Source organism: Salmo salar, chromosome 19 (genome assembly GCF_965601325.2).
Source record: "Salmo salar chromosome 19, fSalSal1, whole genome shotgun sequence".
NCBI classification, from domain to species: Eukaryota; Metazoa; Chordata; class Actinopteri; order Salmoniformes; family Salmonidae; genus Salmo; species Salmo salar.
This window is the reverse complement of record NC_138309.1, coordinates 67800389-67821536: the sequence shown is the minus strand read 5'-3', so window position 1 is coordinate 67821536 and position 21148 is coordinate 67800389. Positions and strand designations below refer to the sequence as shown.

The window sequence follows — 21148 nt, the reverse complement described above, 5'->3', positions numbered from 1 at the left end:
CCCCTCAGGGGTGCGTGCTCAGTCCCCTACTGTACTCCCTGTTCACTCATGACTGCATGGCCAGGCAAGACTCCAACACCATCATTAAGTTTGCCGATAACACAACAGTGGTAGGCCTGATCACCGACCACGACGAGACAGCCTATAGGGAGGAGGTCAGAAGAGACCTGACCGTGTGGTGCAAGGACAACAACCTCTCCCTCAACGTGATCAAGACAAAGCAGATGATTGCGAACTACAGGTAAAGGAGGACCAAGCACGCCCCCATTCTCATCGACGGGGCTGTAGTGGAGCAGGTTGAGAGCTTCAAGTTCCTTGGCGTCCACATCAACAAACGAACATGGTCCAAGCACACCAAGACAGTCGTGAAGAGGGCACGACAAAACGTATTCTCCTTCAGGAGAATGAAGAGATTTGGCATGGGTCCTCAGATCCTTAAAAGGTTCTACAGCTGCACCATCGAGAGCACCCTGACGGGTTGCGTCACTACCTGGTATGGCAACTGCTCGGCCTCTGACCGCAAGACACTACAGGGGGTAGTGTGTACAGCCCAGTACATCACCAGGGCCAAGCTTCCTGCCATCCAGGACCTCTATACCAGGCGGTGTCAGAGGAAAGACCTAAAAATTGTCAAAGACTCCAGCCACCCTAGTCATAGACTGTTCTATCTGCTACTGGAGCGCCAAGTCTAGGTTGAAGAGGCTTCTAGACAGCTTCTACCCCCAAGCCATAAGACTCCTAAACATATAATCAAATGGCTACCCAGACTATTTGCATTGCCCCCCCCCCCCCCCCCCACTGCTGCTACTCTCTGTTATTATCTATGCATAGTCACTTTAATAACTCTACCTACATGTACATATTACCTCGACTAACCGGTGCCCCCGCACATTCACTCTGTACCGGTACCCCCTGTATATAGCCCCGCTATTGTTATTCTACTGCTGCTCTTTAATTATTTCTTACTTTTTTTTTGTATTTTCTTAAAACTGCATTGTTGGTTAAGGGCTTGTAAGTAAGCATTTGTATTCGGCGCATGTGACAAATACATTATTTTATGAAGGAAAAAAACAATTTAATCAATTTTAGAATAAGGCTGTAACCTAACAAAATGTGGAAAAAGTAAATGGGTCTGAATACTTTCCGAAGGCACTGTATGTGCTGGATTTAACTATAATGTGTAATGACCTGTGATCCTTTAGATATTCACAGAAAAATGTGGCTTGATTATAGTACCTGATTTGACATTATTTTTTAAAATATTTTTTTATAACATTTTGATTTGACAAAAAAACAGTATACAGAGTCCAATAATGATCATCCTGACTAGTCTCACAGTCCCTGCCGCTGAAAAACATCCCCACAGCGTGATGCTGCCACCACCATGCTTCACCGTAAGAATGGTGCCAGGTTTCCTACAGACGTGACGCTTGGCATTCAGGCCAAAGACTTCAATCTTGGTTTCATCAGACCAGAGACTCCTGCTTCTCATGGTCTGAGAGTCTTTAGGTGCTTTTTGACAAACTCCAAGCGGGCTGTCATGTGCCTTCTACTGAGGAGTGGCTTCCGTCTGGCCACTACCATAAAGGCCTGATTGGCGAAGTGCCGCAGATATGGTTGTCTTTCTGGAAGGTTCTCTTATCTCCACAGAGGAACCCTGAAGCTCTGTCAGAGTGACCATCGGGTTCTTGGTCACCTCCCTGACCAAGGCCCTTTTCCCTGAATTGCTCAGTTTGGCTGGGGCGGCCAGCTCTAGGAAGAGTCTTGGTGGTTCCAAACTTCTTCCATTTAAGAATGATGGAGACCACTGTGTTCTTGGGGACCTTCAATGCTCCAGACATTTTGGTACCCTTCCTCAGATCTGTGCCTCAACACAATCCTGTCTCGGAGCTCTACGGACAATTCCTCCGACCTCATGGCTTGGTTTTTGCTCTGACATGCACTGTCAACTGTGGGACCTTACATAGACAGGTGTGTGCCTTTCAAAAGCATGTCCAATCCATTCAATTCACCACAGGTGGACTCCAATCAAGTTGTAGAAACATCTCAAGGATGATCAACGGATGCACCTGAGTCTCATAGCAGGGTCTGAATACTTATGTAAATAAGTTAACTGTTTTTTGTTTTTAATACATTTGCAAAAAAAAATGTTAAACCTGTTTTAATTTTGTCATTATGGGGTATTGTGTGTAGATTAATGAGGATTTTTTTTTATTTAATCCATTTTAGAATAAGGTTGTAACATAACAAAATGTGGAAAAAGGGAACGGGTCTGAATACTTTGCGAATGCGCTGTGTCATGACTATCATTAATGCAATGACTTATTAAATCAATTAACTGTTTGTGATTAAATTAACTCAAGAATATTAGAATATATCGTTATCATATTAGTCATGCATGAATTATTATTACATCATATCAGTTTCATTCTCAACGTCGTAATATTCTATAAATCTGCATAAACCCTAGTCTACATGACTCGGTGATAAACAAATTGGCCTAATCATTAATTTACTAACTACCAAATAATCACACAGAATTACATTAACACACACACACACACACACACACACACACACAGGATAGATTACACATTGATTACTAACAATGAAAAGTCCCTAGTGGACTAACTCGATATGACGGCAGATTACATATTGAAAGGGGTGGGGAAAGAAATAGCAGGAGAAGGAGAGACAAAGTTATTCAACTATCGTACATACAGTTGAATAATACGCTCATCGTAAATATGGATATTTAGCACCCTAACAACCGATTATTCGGATTTAGAAATGCAATGTAAATATTTACGCTTGTATGTCTTTGTTGTCTCTCTGTTGAAATTGCCCGATTCGTCTGACAAATAGGTCGACAGAAGGTCTCTGGTTGTGTAAGTCTCTGGTGGTCCACCAGAGATCACTATGTCCTTAGTAGTTGTAGTAGTAGCTTTCTTTGTTCTGGAAGTGTCCGTTAGACTGGATACATCAGACGTTCCAATGACCGTTTGATAAGATCTCCCTCGTGCCTTTGGTTAAAGTTCTAGACTACTTTACATGCAAAGCTGCAGGCAGTGCATGTCTAGTCTTCTTCTCTATTTTGTTTCATAGGGTTTTGTATTTTTAGACCATTTGTCACGTATTCAGCTCGCGCTGCACATATACTGGTCTAGTAGTTTTAAACTATTTGTCAGCCGTATAGCCACCGCTCCACGCTGTCTGGTCGAGTAGAGTCTAACCATTCGTGATGTCCGGCTTACACTGTCCGCCTGCTTGGTCTAATGTAAAATTGTCACCAGTCCTTTTAAAGCGCTCTGGTCAAAGGGGGCGCTCTGGTCAAAGGGGGCGTTCCATCACGCCGGCATAATGTCTGTTCTCACGTGGGCGTGGTTAATGACTGGATAAAACTTTATATGAAATACAATTTCTCATTTAGAAGGTTAAAATCACATTGCTATCTTTTCACAAATAGTTTCATATTTAATCGTATAAGTTTTACAACATTTAGATGTAACTCTGACATATACATTGTGAAATCTCTTAACGTTTTGGGGCAGAGTCTCTCTCTACACACGTGTGGGATTTTTGACTTCTCCATATTGCATTGCCCAAGAGAGGAAGTTGACGACCGGTCGTTAAAGTCCTAGACCCCCCCTCTGGTGGGAGAATACTGAATACTTTCCAAATGCATCGTATGGTAAGAAAAAAAAGTGTTACCACATGAGGGCAAGACCGGTGTCACTTCAATATCCAAACATGCAGTAGCCTGCAATGCTAAACTTACCAATTGCAGGTGCACCATAGCCATTTCCATTTGCAGCTGCGCCATATCCATAACCACCTCCAGGGTAGACACCTTGACCATAACCTACAATAGTAAAACACATTTTTAAATAGAACCATTTGAGAACTTGTATGAAATGTTCTGCTGAAGTAATGACATTGTCTAAAAATATAGGTTTGGAACATCCGTAATGTCACAACATTTTGGAGAACGTTCCCAGAATATAGTCAGATGTTTTTAAATATAACCTTTGGGAACCTCTAGGAAACATTACGTTGAAGTACTGAAATTCCTATAAAAGAAAAACATTTCTTAAAGTTCTCTGAACAATTGGATAAAATTAAAGTATTCAGCTCCTTGAGACAATACATGCTAGAAACACCTTTGGCAGCGAGGAGTGGGACAACATTATACAGGCCACAATCAACATCCTGATCAACTCTGTGAAGGAGACGTGTTGCGCTGCATGAAGCAAATGGTGGTCACACCAGATACTGACTGGTTTTCTGATCCACACCCCTACCTTTTTGTTGGAATTTATCTGTGACCAACAGATGAATATCTTTGTTCCCAGTCATGTGAAATCCATAGATTAGGGCCTAATGAATTTATTTCAGTTGACTGATTTCTTTATATGAACTGTAACTCAGTAAAATCTTTGAAATTGTTGCATGTTATACACTGCTCAAAAAAATAAAGGGAACACTTAAACAACACAATGTAACTCCAAGTCAATCACACTTCTGTGAAATCAAACTGTCCACTTAGGAAGCAACACTGATTGACAATAAATGTCACATGCTGTTGTGCAAATGGAATAGACAACAGGTGGAAATTATAGGCAATTAGCAAGACATCCCCCAATAAAGGAGTGGTTCTGCAGGTGGGGACCACAGACCACTTGTCAGTTCCTATGCTTCCTGGCTGATGTTTTGGTCACTTTTGAATGCTGGCGGTGCTTTCACTTTAGTGGTAGCATGAGACGGAGTCTACAACCCACACAAGTGGCTCAGGTAGTGCAGCTCATCCAGGATGGCACATCAATGCGAGCTGTGGCAAGAAGGTTTGCTGTGTCTGTCAGCGTAGTGTCCAGAGCATGGAGGCGCTACCAGGAGACAGGCCAGTACATCAGGAGACGTGGAGGAGGCCGTAGGAGGGCAACAACCCAGCAGCAGGACCGCTACCTCCACCTTTGTGCAAAGAGGAGCAGGAGAAGCACTGCCAGAGCCCTACAAAATGACCTCCAGCAGGCCACAAATGTGCATGTGTCTGCTCAAACGGTCAGAAACAGACTCCATGAGGGTGGTATGAGGGCCCGACGTCCACAGGTGGGGGTTGTGCTTACAGCCCAACACCGTGCAGGACGTTTGGCATTTGCCAGAGAACACCAAGATTGGCAAATTCGCCACTGGCGCCCTGTGCTCTTCACAGATGAAAGCAGGTTCACACTGAGCACGTGACAGACGTGACAGAGTCTGGAGATGCCGTGGAGAACGTTCTGCTGCCTGCAACATCCTCCAGCATGACCGGTTTGGCGGTGGGTCAGTCATGGTGTGGGGTGGCATTTCTTTGGGGGGCCGCACAGCCCTCCATGTGCTCGCCAGAGGTAGCCTGACTGCCATTAGGTACCGAGATGAGATCCTCAGACCCCTTGTGAGACCATATGCTGGTGCGGTTGGCCCTGGGTTCCTCCTAATGCAAGACAATGCTAGACCTCATGTGGCTGGAGTGTGTCAGCAGTTCCTGCAAGAGGAAGGCATTGATGCTATGGACTGGCCCGCCCGTTCCCCAGACCTGAATCCAATTGAGCACATCTGGGACATCATGTCTCGCTCCATCCACCAACGCCACGTTGCACCACAGACTGTCCAGGAGTTGGCGGATGCTTTAGTCCAGGTCTGGGAGGAGATCCCTCAGGAGACCACCGCCACCTCATCAGGAGCATGCCCAGGCGTTGTAGGGAGGTCATACAGGCACGTGGAGGCCACACACACTACTGAGCCTCATTTTGACTTGTTTTAAGGACATTACATCAAAGTTAGATCAGCCTGTAGTGTGGTTTTCCACTTTAATTTTGAGTGTGACTCCAAATCCAGACCTCCATGGGTTGATAAATTGGATTTCCATTGATTATTTTTGTGTGATTTTGTTGTCAGCACATTCAACTATGTGAAGAAAAAAGTATTTAGTAAGATTATTTCTTTCATTCAGATCTAGGATGTGTTGTTTAAGTGTTCCCTTTATTTTTTTGAGCAGTATATTTTTGTTCAGCATAATTTAGGCTTGCCTAAACAAAGGGTCTGAATGCTTATGCAACAACTATACTTTAGTTATCAAATTTTTATTAATCAAACTTTTTTTCTTCCACTTTGACATGAGTATTTTGAGTTCATTGTTGACAACAAATGACAAATCAATTTTAATCCCACTTTGTAACACAATAAAGTGTGAAGAAATACAAGGTGTATGAATACTTTTGCAAGGTACTGTGTACTTGATCACTCACAAGCAGAGTTTCCTTTTGAAATAAATCTATGCTTCAACTCCAAGTGTATTTAGAATTAATATACTAAATTACAATTAAAGCGTTTGAAATTTTAGTACAGTTTTAATGAGTTTGTTTAAGTTTAATGATAGGGAACATATAGTATACTTTAAGACTGAAAAACAATGAATTTGAAGTACACTTTTAATAAGTGTATTGAAGGTTGATAATAGTATATTCATAGTATATGAAAAAACAGAAAAGAACAGTGAATTTAAAGTAAACTTTTGTGTGTTGAAGTGTAATTATATTATATTTATAGTATACGTAAGATATGCTAGAAGTACATCTCATATTTGAAGTATATTATTTTAATGTTTTGTATATTTAAGTATACTTGTATTATAATACAATTAATTGTTTTTCGCTTGGGCATGCTCTCTTAGAATGTTGTGTGCTAGCTGGGTACTCACCACTATGTTGTTTGGGTTTCCCTGCGAAAGGATTTTCACCTGCACAAAGAAAATCCATTGAGGAATTTATATTAGGACATTTAGTAGCCTATATTGAACATGTTTTCTTCAGTACAAAAATGGAAATGTTTCACACTCACAATCATTCTACAGTGAGTATTGATATTACCTGCTCCAGGTCCATATCCATAGCCGGCAGCAACAGGATTATAGCTCCCTGCAACAGCACCATTACCTATGGATCACAAGACAACATTTACTACACACTTTAGAAAAAACACTGCCAGGTGTTAGAAAGGTTGCAAGGCTCATAACTTATTTAAAACAAGGCGTTTACCTGGTTTGGGTGCATTAGCTCCCCCTCCATTTGGATATACTCCAGCTCCATATCCTATAACAAATATATCACAAAGTCTGAATATCTTTTACCTAATATCTGAAAAAGCAGAACTTAGTTACTGAGTGCAATAGAAAATGGTGCTTGAACCATGGACAAACACTTACATTAAATTGAGCAAAATCGGAGACGCATATGGAGATAAATTGTGGCCAATGACCCTAGTAAAATGCATTTATTCGGTCAGGGCACACAGATTTACTTGAAATGAAGCCTCTAAAAAGACAATCCGTAAAGGCATTTCCAAAACAGAGCCACTGAGTGCATTGCACACAGTCAATAAATGGGTTAGAAACAAATACATTACACACACAATGTTTAAAACATGCAAACTGACAACACCAACACCCCATCAAAAAATATGAAACCTGGTGCCATCATAAAATAGTAAAAGACAGACAAGAACGTATGATGAAAACTGTAATTTAAAATATAAAAGACAACTCCTGCACACTTTATTACCTTTGCACATGTCAACATTTAGGTATGTAACCAAAGACTGAAACATCAACAATAAATTATTTTGATAATTAATTCAACACTGGGGGTTTTATTCCAAGAACCACATATGACTTCTTCAAAACATTAGCAATTTACCATTTGGTTTAGCAACATGGCCATTGGGGACACCACCTCTATTTGGTACACCAGCTCCTGCACCGTAACCTAATGGCCATTAACGAACATCTTAGAGTGTGGAAGACCTCATTAATGGCATGCACAAGAATGTATGATGAAAACTAAACTTAATATAAAAAGTAAACTCCCACAAACCATTAAAATCGACAAAGACAACAGCTCAAAAAAAATATGAACCTTCATCCTAATTGCACTGGAAAACCTGATACCACCATGAAATGACAAACGTTTTGTTTAGGCTTAAAAGCACACAAGACAGAGTAGATTTACCATTGGGGTTTGCTCCACGTCCGTTTGGTGCACTGGCTCCGACACCGTAACCTATTCACCATTAACAGAAATCCAAGTGTGTAGAAGATCTCATTGATAGCATGCACAATCATGTAAAAACTTGTACAAACCCCCCCCACTAAAAACACTTATAAAAGACAACTCCTGCACACGATTATCTCTGCCAAAGTTCTTCTATAATGAATTCAGCATTGGGTATTATATTGCCGGCACCACATACAGTGCACTCGGAAAGTATTCAGACCCCTTGACCTTTTCCACATTGTGTTACGTTACAGCCTTATTCTAAAATGGATTACATTTTCCCCCCTCATCAATCTACACACAATACCCAATAATGACAAAGCAAAAACGGGTTTTTAGAAATTTTTGCAAATGTACAAAAATTATTATATGAAATATCACATTTACATAAGTATTCAGACCCTTCACTCAGTACTTTGTTGAAGCACCTTTGGCAGCGATTACAGCCTTGAGTCTTCTTGGGTATGACGCTTCAAGCTTGGCAAACCTGTATTTGGGGAGTTTCTCCCATTCTTCTCTGCAGATCCTCTCAAGCTCTGTCAGGTTGGATAGGGAGCGTTGTCCGGGCTCTGTTTCCTCCAGACGTGATGCTTGGCATTCAGGCCAAAGAGTTCAATCTTGGTTTCGTCAGACCAGAGCATCTTGTTTCTCATGGTCTGAGAGTCCTTTAGGTGCCTTTTGGCAACTCCAAGCCGGCTGTCATGTGCCTTTTACGGAGGATGGGCTTCCCCCTGGCCACTCTACCATAAAGGCCTGATTGGTGGAGTGCTGCAGAGATGGTTGTCATTCTGGAAGATTCTCCTATTTCCACAGAGGAACTCTGGATCTCTCTCAGACTGACCATCAGGTTCTTGGTCACCTCCCTGACCAAGGCCCTTTTCCCCCCGATTGCTCAGTTTGGCCGGACAGCCAGCTCTAGGATAGTCTTGGTGGTTCCAAACTTCTTCCATTTAAGAATGATGGAGGACACTGTGTTCTTGGGGACCTTCAAAGCTGCAGACATTTTTTATTACCCCTCTCCAGATCTGTGCCTCAACACAATCCTGTCTCAGGCTCTACAGACAATTCCTTCGACCTCCTTTGACTTGGTTTTTGCTCTGACATGCACTGTCAACTGTGGGACCTTATATAGACAGGTGTGTGCCTTTCCAAATCATGTCCAAGCAATTAAATTTACCACAGGTGAACACCAATCAAGTTGTAGAAAAATCAAGGACGATCAATGGAAACAGGATGCACCTGAGTTCAATTTCGAGTGTCATCGCAAAGGGTCTGAATACTTCTGTAGATAAGGCATTGCTGTTTTTGCAGACATTTCTAAAAACCTGTTTTCACCTTGTCATTGTGGGGTATTGTGTGTAGATTGACGAGGAAAACTATTTAATCAATTTTAGAATAAGGCTGTAATGTAACAACATTTGGAAAAAGGGAAGGGGTTTGAATACTTTCCGAAAGCACTGTATAAGAGTGACTGTTATGTTGTGGGCCTACGTGGTAACGTTCATCTTTAAATAATCTATAATAAATAGCTACTATGACTGCTTCGATTAACCAGTAACAATTTACCATTGGGTTTCGCGCCATAGCCATTGGGGGCACCACCTCCGTTTACACCAGTTCCTCCTCCGTAACCTAATCATCATACACAGAAAGCTGAGTGTGTGGAAGACCTCATTCATGGCATGCACAATAATGTATGACATTAGGCTCTAGGGCAAATTTACCATTGGGTTTAGCACCCAAGCCAATGGGAACACCAGCTCCTGGACCATAACCTTAAATAACATGTGAAGTGAAATCAGGTACGAGTTAACTGTTCTACAAATGGGTAACTCCTATACATGTCGTTTATTATTATTATTGTGTTCAAGTTAGGTTTAGCACTATAAATGAACAATTCCTCCACCAGCACAGGTCAACCAAGTGGGACACATCGTAGGTTCTCAACGTGAACAATCTAGGGAAGAGGGGTCACAAGCAGCATGAGTCAAAGGTCATGCACTCAGAGTGAGACTCAACATTCACCGTAAAATAACAAAGACATTCCAACAGTTGTTACCATGCCAGATCAAACAACAATATCCATGCAAAAACATTAACTGCACAAATAGACAAAAACAGAAAACAGCATGTACTTTAAACCATTTAGGTTGAGGTGATCATGGCACATTGTTTAATAAATGCCATTCAGATCGCCTGTGAATAACACATACTACTCTTGGTTTACCATTACTTGGTATTCTCACCCATTGTCCATTTGGCACTCCTGATGGTCCAAAGTCTAGAATATCCATGTCAGAAAAATGCAATATAAATAGAATGCCATGTATTCAAGTTAACAAATGAATAAAATGACAAAACCTAACTTTAATTATACTAATAGCACAATAAAATTGCGGTGCTGGGGTAGCAAACTATTTCTACATTAGTTATACTTGTATTTATCTATGGGTGTAATGGTACTGTATATTTTACTTGATATTACTAGTAACTGACGTTTACCAGGTTTGGCTGGTTTAGCTCCCTGCCCATTGCCATTGGGATTCCCAGCTCCTTCACCATCTACTAGGGGTCACAACGGTATCAATAAAACAAGACTGGCAAGGCCGACCTCAACATACATCCCTCAACTTACTCGCAGAGAAATATTAGGCTACACCACAGATTTATCAAGACAAATAACCGCCAGTAATCATACTTAAAACGTTGATTGAAACTGATCTCAAACTAGGGAAACACAAAGAGATGTCTTGTAACAACCAATGACTACATAGACAGACAGACCACAGGCTTCACACTCAACATCAAACAAATACTTGAACCTGCAATCTATATGGTATCATTTAGATTATTCATGTCCAGTAACATTGGATGCAGCAGTGCACCAGTGGAAGTTCCAACAGACCAACACATGAGAAGTGCAATAAGAAAAAACATATCATGACATTAATAAACCTACATTTTCTTAAAGTATTTGGCGATAAGCCAACACCACAAGAAAGCATGCAACAAAAACATACAACCAACACACTAAAACAATTCAAAATAAATAATGTGACACACTCAAACAGACCTGACAGGGGCATAAATGATACCATATGGATGCCAGCAACATGTGATGAACTATGAACTTGTTGACAAGACAAACAGAAGACTTGACATGTACATACACATGCACTACACATTACACAGGTGCGGGACAGGTGTAGACATATGCAAGGACCAGTGATTATGTGACAAACATACACTGTGTTTATATGACAGCACTTACACATCCAAAGACACAAACAATATCAAGTTTTAGTTTACCAAGTGGACTCCCAACTTTAGATTCCAGCTTCTCATGTTCCACTGCTGATTTTTCAGGTACAACTGCAGGCTCACTTTTATTGCTCACTTCTTCCGGTGCCACCCCTGGTGCACCTTTAGTCAGGGTTTCTCCAGGGACAATGGGACCAGTGTTTTTAGCTGCCATCGTTTCAGGTACCAATGCAGGCACAACCTTTGTAACCATGGGTCCAGTACTTTTAGGCACCTGAGGTTCAGGGTCTACGCCCCAATCACCTTTCCCAGGAGGTGTGCCCGACCCACCATTTTTTTTCTCAGGGACCTCACATCCAGTGACATAACCTAAGGGCCACAAGGTCATCACCACTTACAGCCACTGGTCATTTTAGTTTGAAATTGTTAACAGATATAATGTCAACGGTCATCTGGTTTTAGTTATTTGCCTAAAATTAAACATTCCCAGTGAAGTTCCCACATAAGGCTCTTCTTTTTAGAACATCAACATTTTGGTGGACACAAAAAACTATGACAGTCCCCTAGTGAACAACAACCATGGTGTGCAAAAGAATTGCACATTGTAAACACTGAAAACACACAGGGTGGAAACCCAACATGAAATCCGCACCCCTATCTTGAAACTTTGTACAAATTTGTCATTGACATCATTTCAATGCATGATATATGCGAAAGTCTGACTTGGTTGCATGGATCTCAAGTTAGGATTCAGCCCAAAATGTGTAAATACAGGCACTGTCAAAGCTTTCATTGTCTAAACTAAAGCAAACACCACCAACTAAAACAGACAATGTTAAACACGGTAATAAAACATGTCAACAGATTTAGACATACATTTTGTTTTGTTACAGCCTGAATTTAAAATATATTAAATTGATATTTGTTTGTCAATGGCCTACACACAATACCCAATAATATCAAAGTGGGATTACATTTTTCTAAATATTAAATTATAAAAAATGAGAAACTGAAATGTCTTGAGTCAGTAAGTATTCAACCCCTTTGTTATGGCAAGCCTACATTAATTCAGGAGTAAAAATGTGCTTAGTAAGTCACATAATAAGTTGCATGGATTCACACTGTGCGCTATAATACTGTTTAACATCATTTTTGAATGACTACCTCATCTCTGGACCCCACACATACAAGTATTATTATTATTAGCTTTTTCCATCTATGTAACATTGCAAAAATCAGAAACTTTGTCCAAAAATGATACAGAAAAATGTATCCTTGCTTTTGTCACTTCTAGATTAGACTATTGCAATGCTCTACTTTCCAGCTACCCGGATAAAGCACTAAATAAACTTCCGTTAGTGTCATGCCCTGACCTTAGAGACGTTTATTTTCCTCTAGTTTGGTTAGGTCACGGTGTGATGTGGGGTGGGCAATCTAGTTTTTCTATTTCTTTGTTTTGGCTGAGTGTGGTTTCCAATCAGAGGCAGCTGTCCATCGTTGTCTCTGATTGGGAACCATACTTAGGCAGCCCTTTTTCCCTCCTTGAGTTGTTGGATCTTGTTTTTGCACAGCTCTGTAAAGCCTACAGAACGTGATGTTCGTTTTTTCTTTGTTTATTGTTTTGTATAGTGTTCTGAGTATAATAATAAATATTTATCATGAGCACTCAACACGCTGCACTTTGGTCTACTCCTTACGACGATCGTCACAGTTAGTGCTAAACACGGCTGCTAAAATCTTGACTGGAACCAAAACATTTGATCACATTACTCCAGTGCTAGCCTCTCTACACTGGCTTCCTGTTAAGTCTAGGGCTGTTTAAGGTTTTACTGCCAACCTACAAAGCATTACATAGGCTTGCTCCTACCTATCTTTCCGATTTGGTCCTGCCGTACATACCTACACGTACACTGCGGTCACAAGACGCAGGCCTCCTTACTGTCCCTAGAATTTCTAAGCAAACAGCTGGAGGCAGGGCTTTCTCCTACAGAGCTCCATTTTTATGGAATGGTTTGCCTATCCATGTGAGAGACGCAGACTCGGTCTCGACCTTTAAGTCTTTATTGAAGACTCATCTCTTCAGTAGGTCTTATGATTGAATGTAGTCTGGCCCAGGAGTGTGAAGGTGAACGGAAAGGCACTGGAGCAACGAACTGCCCTTGCTGTCTCTGCCTGGCCGGTTCCCCTCTCTCCACTGGGATTCTCTGCCTCAAACCCTATTACAGGGGATGAGTCACTGGCTTACTGGTGCTCTTCCATGCAATTCCCTAGGAGGGGTGCGTCACATGAGTGGGTTGAGTCACTGACGTGATCTTCCTGTCCGGGTTGGCGCCCCCCCTTGGGTTTGTGCCGTGGGGGAGATCTTCGTGGGCTACACTCGGCCTTGTCTCAGGATGGTAAGTTGGTCGTTGAAGATATCCCTCTGGTGGTGTGGGGGCTGTGCTTTGGCAAAGTGGGTGGGGTTATATCCTGCCTGTTTGGCCCTGTCCAGGGGTATCGTTGGACGGGGCCACAGTGTCTCCCGACCTCTCCTGTCTCAGCCTCCAGTATTTATGCTGCAATAGTTTGTGTCGGGGGCTAGGGTCAGTCTGTTATATCTGGAATATTTCTCCTGTCTTACCCGGTGTCCTGTGTGAATTTAAGTACGCTCTCTCTAATTCTCTCTCTCTTTCTCTCAGGACCTAAGCCCTAGGACCATGCCTCAGGACTACCTGTCCTGGTGACTCCTTGCTGTACCCAGTCCACCTGGTCGTGCGGCTGCTCCAGTTTTAACTGTTCTGCCTGCGGCTATGGAACCCTGACCTGTTCACCGAACGTGCTACCTTGTCCTATACCTGCTGTTTTCAACTCTCTAGAGACAGCAGGTGCGGTAGAGATACTCTGAATGATCGGCTATGAAAAGCCAACTGACATTTACTCCCGAGGTGCTGACCTGTTGCACCCTCGACAACCACTGTGATTATTATTATTATCATCATCATCATCTGACCCTGCTGGTCATCTATGAACATTTGAACATCTTGGCCATGTTCTGTTATAATCTCCACCCGGCACAGCCAGAAGAGGACTGGCCACCCCTCATAGCCTGGTTCCTCTCTAGGTTTTGGCCTTTCTAGGGGGTTTTAGGCTGAGTTTCTGTACAGCACTTTGTGACATCAGCTGATGTAAGAAGGGCTTTATCAATACATTTTATTGATTGATTTTCTACAAGGTCCCTCAGTGGAGCAGTGAATTTTAAACAGATTAAACTACAAAGAGCAGTGAGGTTTTCCAATGCCTCGCAAAGGGCGGCACCTATTGTTAGATGGTAAAAAATACGACATTGAATATCGCTTTGGGCATGGTGAAGTTATTAATTACACTTTGGATGGTGTATCAATGCACCCAGTCACTCAGTTGCCGGAGAGGAAGGAAACCGCTCTGGGATTTCACCATGAGGCCAATGGTGACTTTAAAACAGTTACAGAGCTGAATGGCTTTGATAAGAGAAAACTGAGGATGGAACAACAACGTTGTAGTAACTCCACAATACTAACCTAGTTGACAGAGGGAAAAAAACAATGCCTATACAGAAAGAAAAATCCATTCCAAAACATGCATCCTGTTTGCAACAAGGCACTAAAGTAATACTGGAAAAAAATGTGGCAAAGCAATAAACTTTTTGTCCTGAATAAAAAGTATTATGTTTGGGGAAAATCCAATACAAAACATTACTGAGGACCACTCTTCATAATTTCAAGCATAGTGGTGGCTACATTTTTATGGGTATGCTTGTAATCGTTAAGGACTGAGCAGGTTCAGGATAAAAAATAAGCTGAATGAAGCTAAGCACAGGCAAAATCCTAGAGGAAAACCAGGTTGTCTGCTTTCCACCAGACGCTGGGAGATGAATTCACCTTTCAGCAGGACAATAATCTAAAACACAAGGCCAAATCTACACTGGAATTGCTTATCAAGAAGACAGTGAATGTTCCTGAGTGGCCGAATTACAGTCTGATTTACATCTGCTTGAAAATCTATAGCAAGACTTAAATGGCTGTCTAGCAATCATCAACAACCAACTTGACAGAGCTTGAAGAATAAAAAAAATAAAATAAGGTGCAAATGTTGTACAAATATTGTGCAAAGCTCTTAAAGACATACCCATAAAAACTCACAGCTCTAATCGCTGCCAAAGCTGTTTCTAACATGTATTGACTCAGGGGCGTGAATACTTATGTAAATGAGATAATTCTATTTTATTTTCAATAAATGTGCAAACATTTCTAAAACCATGTTTTCATTATGGTGTAGTTAATTCAGGCTGTAACACAACAACATGTGGAATAAGTCAAGGGGTATGAATACTTTCTGAAGCCACTGTAATGAATACTTTCTGAAGCCATGGGGGGGGGGGGGGGAAACATTTGAAATGACATTTCATAGGAAAAACAGCAGATCCTAGAATAAGAAAGATGAATAGAGTAATCCATTGAACGATACTTAAATAACTCAATAGACTGACATTGAGTGCCAATTTCTAGACTAGCAAATTAGAAACAAGTGATGCAGATTGACCATACATGTAGTATAACATAGCACATGTTAGAATGCATTAAAACATGAGTACCATAGTAGTAGACTATATTCCGATCATGGGAAAAGGGGTGTAAAAAACTTCAGACTAGAGTGCTTGACTGTGGTCGGGGTACCTGTCCACAGGATATTGCTGACCAGTCAGTGCTTTCTAAAAAGAGAAGGATCATAGATATCCAGTCCCTAGTACAGAAAATGATCACTGGCTAGACCTTTGCTGATAGAAAATTATATTTGGGAATCTACAATGTGTCAGCTTTTTCACCCATATATGATGCTACTTACAGTATACCAGATTTGAGTGGTGAAGCTACTCACTAGCTATGGAAATAACCAGTAACGTGATGGATTATCCTCACATGAACAGCCGTTATGGTTTGGGGTGTTCAATCCAAGGGAGATCATTTTTCAACCAACCTTAACTTGGCGATACTTCCTTAATTCTCAACTTGGAAGGCACATTTGTGCTTTCGAAAAGATGGTGGCATACATTATACAGTGGGGTCCGAAATGATTGAAACTCTTGATAAAGATTAGCAAAAATGACTGTATAAAATAACAAATTAAAATACTGAGCTAAATTGTATACTAATACAATTGCTCAGAGAAAAGGTAGAAGTAAAAATGATTGACACCCCTGTTCTCAATAGCTCACCTGCGAGGATAACGGCATGGAGCCTTTTTCTATAATGTTTTATGACTTGGAAAACACATTAGGGGGGGGGATCTTAGGCCATCTTAGGCCATTCCTCCATACAGAATCCTTCCATATCCTTGATATATTTCATCTGCGCTTATGGACTGCCCTCTTCATTTCAAACCACAGGCTTTCAATGGGTTTTAAGTCCGGAGACCGAGATGGCCATTGCAAAATGTTGATTTTATGGCCAATTAACCATTTATTTGTGGATTTTGACGTGTGCTTGGGGTTGTCTTGCTGGAAGAGCCACTTGGAAGCAAAATAGCCCCACAACATCAAAGATCCACCACCATGCTTGGATTGGAACAGGGGCTTTGGTCAGATGACATGAAAATAGAGCTCTTTGGCCATGCACACCAGTGGTGGGTTTGGCGTCTAAATTAGAATGCATGAGCAGAAAATAACCACATAGTGGTTCATCCTTTAAAAGTTGCGGCATACTGCAGCACAGCTTGCGGGGTGCCGCAAAATTCTATGGCATGTTATTTAAGTGTCAGCCATTGTTGCCAGAATGACGAAATTTACCACAATCTGTCACCATCTACCACAAACAGTAACGGCATCAGCTCAAAACTATTAAAGGTAGAACCCCTACTGTACCTACTGTAAAATATGGTGGTGGATCTTTGATGTTATGGGGCTATTTTGCTACCACTGATCCTGGGGCCCTTGTTAAGGTCAATGGCATCATGAACTTTACCCAGTACCAGGATATTTTAGCCAAAAACCTGGTTGCCTCTGCCAGGAGACTGAAACATGGCTGCAAGTGGATCTTCCAGCAAGACAACAACCCCAAGCACACATCAAAATCAACAAAGAAGTGGTTAATAGGCCACAAAATCTAAATTTTGCAATGGCCATCTCAGTCTCCGGACTTGAAACCCATTGAAAAGCTGTGGTTTGAATTGAAGAGGGTAGTTCATAAGCGCAGACGAAGGATATCAAGGATCTGGAAGGATTCTGTATGGAGGAATGATCTAAGATCCTTCCCAATATGTTCTCCAAACCATAAAACATTTTAGAAAGTCTCAGTGTCGTTATCCTCGCAAGGTGTGGTATTGAAAGTTATTGAAAACAGGGGTGTCAATTTTGACCCCTATATTTTGTATGAGTACACAATGAGCAATTGTATGAGTATACAATAATAGTTTCCCTATTTTTTTTGCCTACAATATAGCTCAGTATTTGAATTATTTTAGAGTAATTTTTGCTAATCTTTATCAAGGGTGTCAATAATTGCAAACCCCACTGTCCATTGTTGGATTACTTCATAGCACAAACATTTATTTTATTTAACCTGTTGGGGATACCCCTTCCCGTTCGGATCCCGTTAACGGGATTGCTTGACAAGATACAACGCGCGAAATTCTAAACAGAATAAATCGAATAATTTAAATTTCTCAAACAATCAACTATCTTACACCCTTTGAAAGATAAACATCTCCTTAATCTAACCACGTTGTCCGATTTCAAAAAGGCTTTAAGGCGAAAGCATGAAGTTAGATTATGTTAGGACAGTACACTGAAAATAGCTGTGTGTAATGTTTTGTCAATGCAAAGACAGGCATCACCAAAAGCAGAAAACCAGCTAAAATGATGCACTAACCTTTGACAATCTTCATCAGATGACACTCCTAGGACATTATGTTAGACAATACATGCATTTTTTGTTCTATCAAGTTCATATTTATATCCAAAAACAGCATTTTACAGTGGCAGTGAAATTCAGAAAATATTTTCCCTCAAATGCTGCCGGTGGATCAGCGCTACAATTTACAAAATTACTATTCGAAAACATTGGTAAATTATAATATTGTCATTCAAAGAATTATAGATTAACCTGTTATGGCTAGGGGGCAGTATTTTCACGGCTGGATAAAAAATGTACCCGATTTAATCTGGTTACTACTCCTGCCCAGTAACTAGAATATGCATATAATTATTGGCTTTGGATAGAAAACACTCCAAAGTTTCTAAAACTGTTTGAATGGTGTCTGTGAGTATAACAGAACTCAAATGGCAGGTCAAAACCAGAGATTCCTTTACAGGAAGTGGCCTGTCTGACCATTTCTTGAACTTCTTTGCCATCTCTATCTTTTACAAAGGATCTCTGCTCTAACGTGACACTTCCTACGTCTTCCATGGGCGCTCAGAGCCCGGGAAAAACCTGAATGTCGTCATCCCAGCCCCAGGCTGAAACACATTATCGCCTTTCTCAAGTGGCCGATCAAGGGACTGTGGGCTTAGGCGCGTGCCCTGGCCGCCCCCGTCTTTGTGATTTTTCCTCTGTTTGCCGAAAAGGAGATTCCCGGTCGGAATATTATCGCTTTTTTACGAGATAAATTGCATAAAAATTGATTTTAAACAGCGGTTGACATGCTTCGAAGTACGGTAATGGAATATTTAGAAATGTTTTGTCACGAATTGCGCCATGCGCACGACCCTGATTTACCATTTCGGATAGTTTCTGGAACGCACGAACAAAACGCCGCTATTCGGATATAACGATGGATTATTTGGGACCAAACCAACATTTGTTATTGAAGTAGCAGTCCTGGGAGTGCATTCTGACGAAGACAACAAAGGTAATAACATTTTTGTTATAGTAAATCTGATTTTGGTGAAGGCTAAACTTGCCGGGTGTCTAAATAGCTAGCCCGTGATGGCTGGGCTATGTACTTAGAATATTGCAAAATGTGCTTTCACCAAAAAGCTATTTTAAAATCGGACATATTGAGTGCATAGAGGAGTTCTATATCTATAATTCTTAAAATAATTGTTATGCTTTTTGTGAACGTTTATCGTGAGTAATTTAGTAAATTGTTAGTAAATTCCCCGGAAGTTTGCGGGGGGGTATGCTAGTTCTGAACGTCACATGCTAATGTAAAAAGCTGTTTTTTGATATAAATATGAACTTGATTGAACAAAACATGCATGTATTGTATAACATAATGTCCTAGGTGTGTCATCTGATGAAGATCATCAAAGGTTAGTGCTGCATTTAGCTGTCTTCTGGGTTTTTGTGACATTATATGCTAGCTTGAAAAATGGGTGTCTGATTACCCAGCCAGAAATACTCTGCTGACATAATCTAATGTTTTGCTTTCGCTGTAAAGCCTTTTTGAAATCGGACAGTGTGGTTAGATAAAGGAGAGTCTTGTCTTTAAAATGCTGTGAAATAGTCATATGTTTGAAAAATTGAAGTTTTTGTATTTTTGAGGAATTTGTAATTCGCGCCACGCCTATCATTGGATATTGGAGCAGGTGTTCCGCTAGCGGAACGGCTAGATGTAAGAGGTTTAACATCTCGTGAATGCAACTGCATTGCCAGATTTCAAAATAACTTTACTGGGAAATCACACTTTGCAATAAACGAGGTGCTATGCTCAGAAAAATAGGCTAGGCGATACAGGTTAGCGCCATCTTGGAACCATCTAAAATCAAATATACTATTGTAAATATTCACTTACCTTTGATTATCTTCATCAGAAGGCACTTCCAGGAATCCCAGGTCCACAACAAATGTAGTTTTGTTCGAAAAAGTTAATAATTTATGTCCCAATAGCTCCTTGTTAGCGCGTTCTGTAGGCTACTCAAAATGTACCGAAGCCCGCGGGACTTGTCGCCACAAAAGAGCAAAAAAAATAATATTTACGTTCGTTCAAACATGTCAAATGTTGTATAGCATAAGTCTTTAGGGCCTTTTTCAATCAGAACTTCAATAATATTCAAGGCGGACGATTGCATTGTCTTATAAAACGTTTCGGAAAGAAAGGGTCCCCACACGCATGCGCGTCATTGTAGACGTGGCCATCCGCCTGTGACCTAGTTTACAGCCTTCTCGTTCGGTCAGTTTTTACAGGAGAACACTCAAACCACTTTGTAAAGACTGTTGACATCTAGTGGAAGCCTTGGGAAGTGAAAAATGAATCCTAACTCACTGTGTGTTTCAATGGCAAAGGTTTGAAGTGATTCCACACATCAGATTTCCACTTCCTGTTAGGATTTGTCTCAGGGTTTTGACTGCCATATGAGTTCTGTTATACTCACAGACACCATTCAAACAGTTTTAGAAACTTTAGAGTGTTTTCTATCCAAATCTACTAATTATATGCATATTCTCGTTTCTGGGCAAGAGTAGTAAACAGTTTAAATCGGGTACGTTTTTTATCCGGCCGTGCAAATACTGCCCCTTATCCCCAACAGGTTTTAACAGAGCATTTCCTAAATTCCTAAATACACCTGCAACTAGCCATGGGAATTCAGAAGACAACGGTTCCTTCCAAGTCGAGAAGGAAGAATCGGCAAGTAAAGGTTGGTTTAAAAATATTCTTCCATTGATTGAACATCCCAAACCATTATCCTGTTTGTGTGAGGATATTCCATTTCAATACAGGTTATTGCCATAGCTAGCTACTCACATGCTTTAAGAAAATCTGAAGCTTTTACACCCCTTGGCCAGTGTGATAGAAATTCTAACTACATATGAAGCATGCCATTAACATGGCACACCACCTCATGGACA

General features: G+C 41.0%; 1 protein-coding gene across 17 annotated transcripts in view; it reads right to left on the bottom strand.

Annotated features, from left to right (window-relative positions):
• The window catches only part of cmn (calymmin), an 84320-nt gene that overhangs the window by 40343 nt on the left and 22829 nt on the right, over positions 1-21148 (bottom strand). For 10 of the 17 annotated variants that reach the window (XM_014158572.3, XM_082965897.1, XM_082965896.1 and 7 more), the window contains 9 exons: positions 11397-11717; positions 9812-9862; positions 9654-9719; positions 8043-8093; positions 7731-7799; positions 7074-7127; positions 6906-6971; positions 6737-6775; positions 3779-3862 (listed from right to left, as the gene is read on the bottom strand). In XM_014158572.3, coding sequence (XP_014014047.2) covers positions 3779-3862; positions 6737-6775; positions 6906-6971; positions 7074-7127; positions 7731-7799; positions 8043-8093; positions 9654-9719; positions 9812-9862; positions 11397-11717 — 801 coding nt within the window. The remainder of the gene's footprint in view (positions 1-3778; positions 3863-6736; positions 6776-6905; positions 6972-7073; positions 7128-7730; positions 7800-8042; positions 8094-9653; positions 9720-9811; positions 9863-11396; positions 11718-21148) is intronic. The other 7 variants (XM_082965905.1, XM_082965909.1, XM_082965907.1 and 4 more) reach the window with 4 other exon arrangements.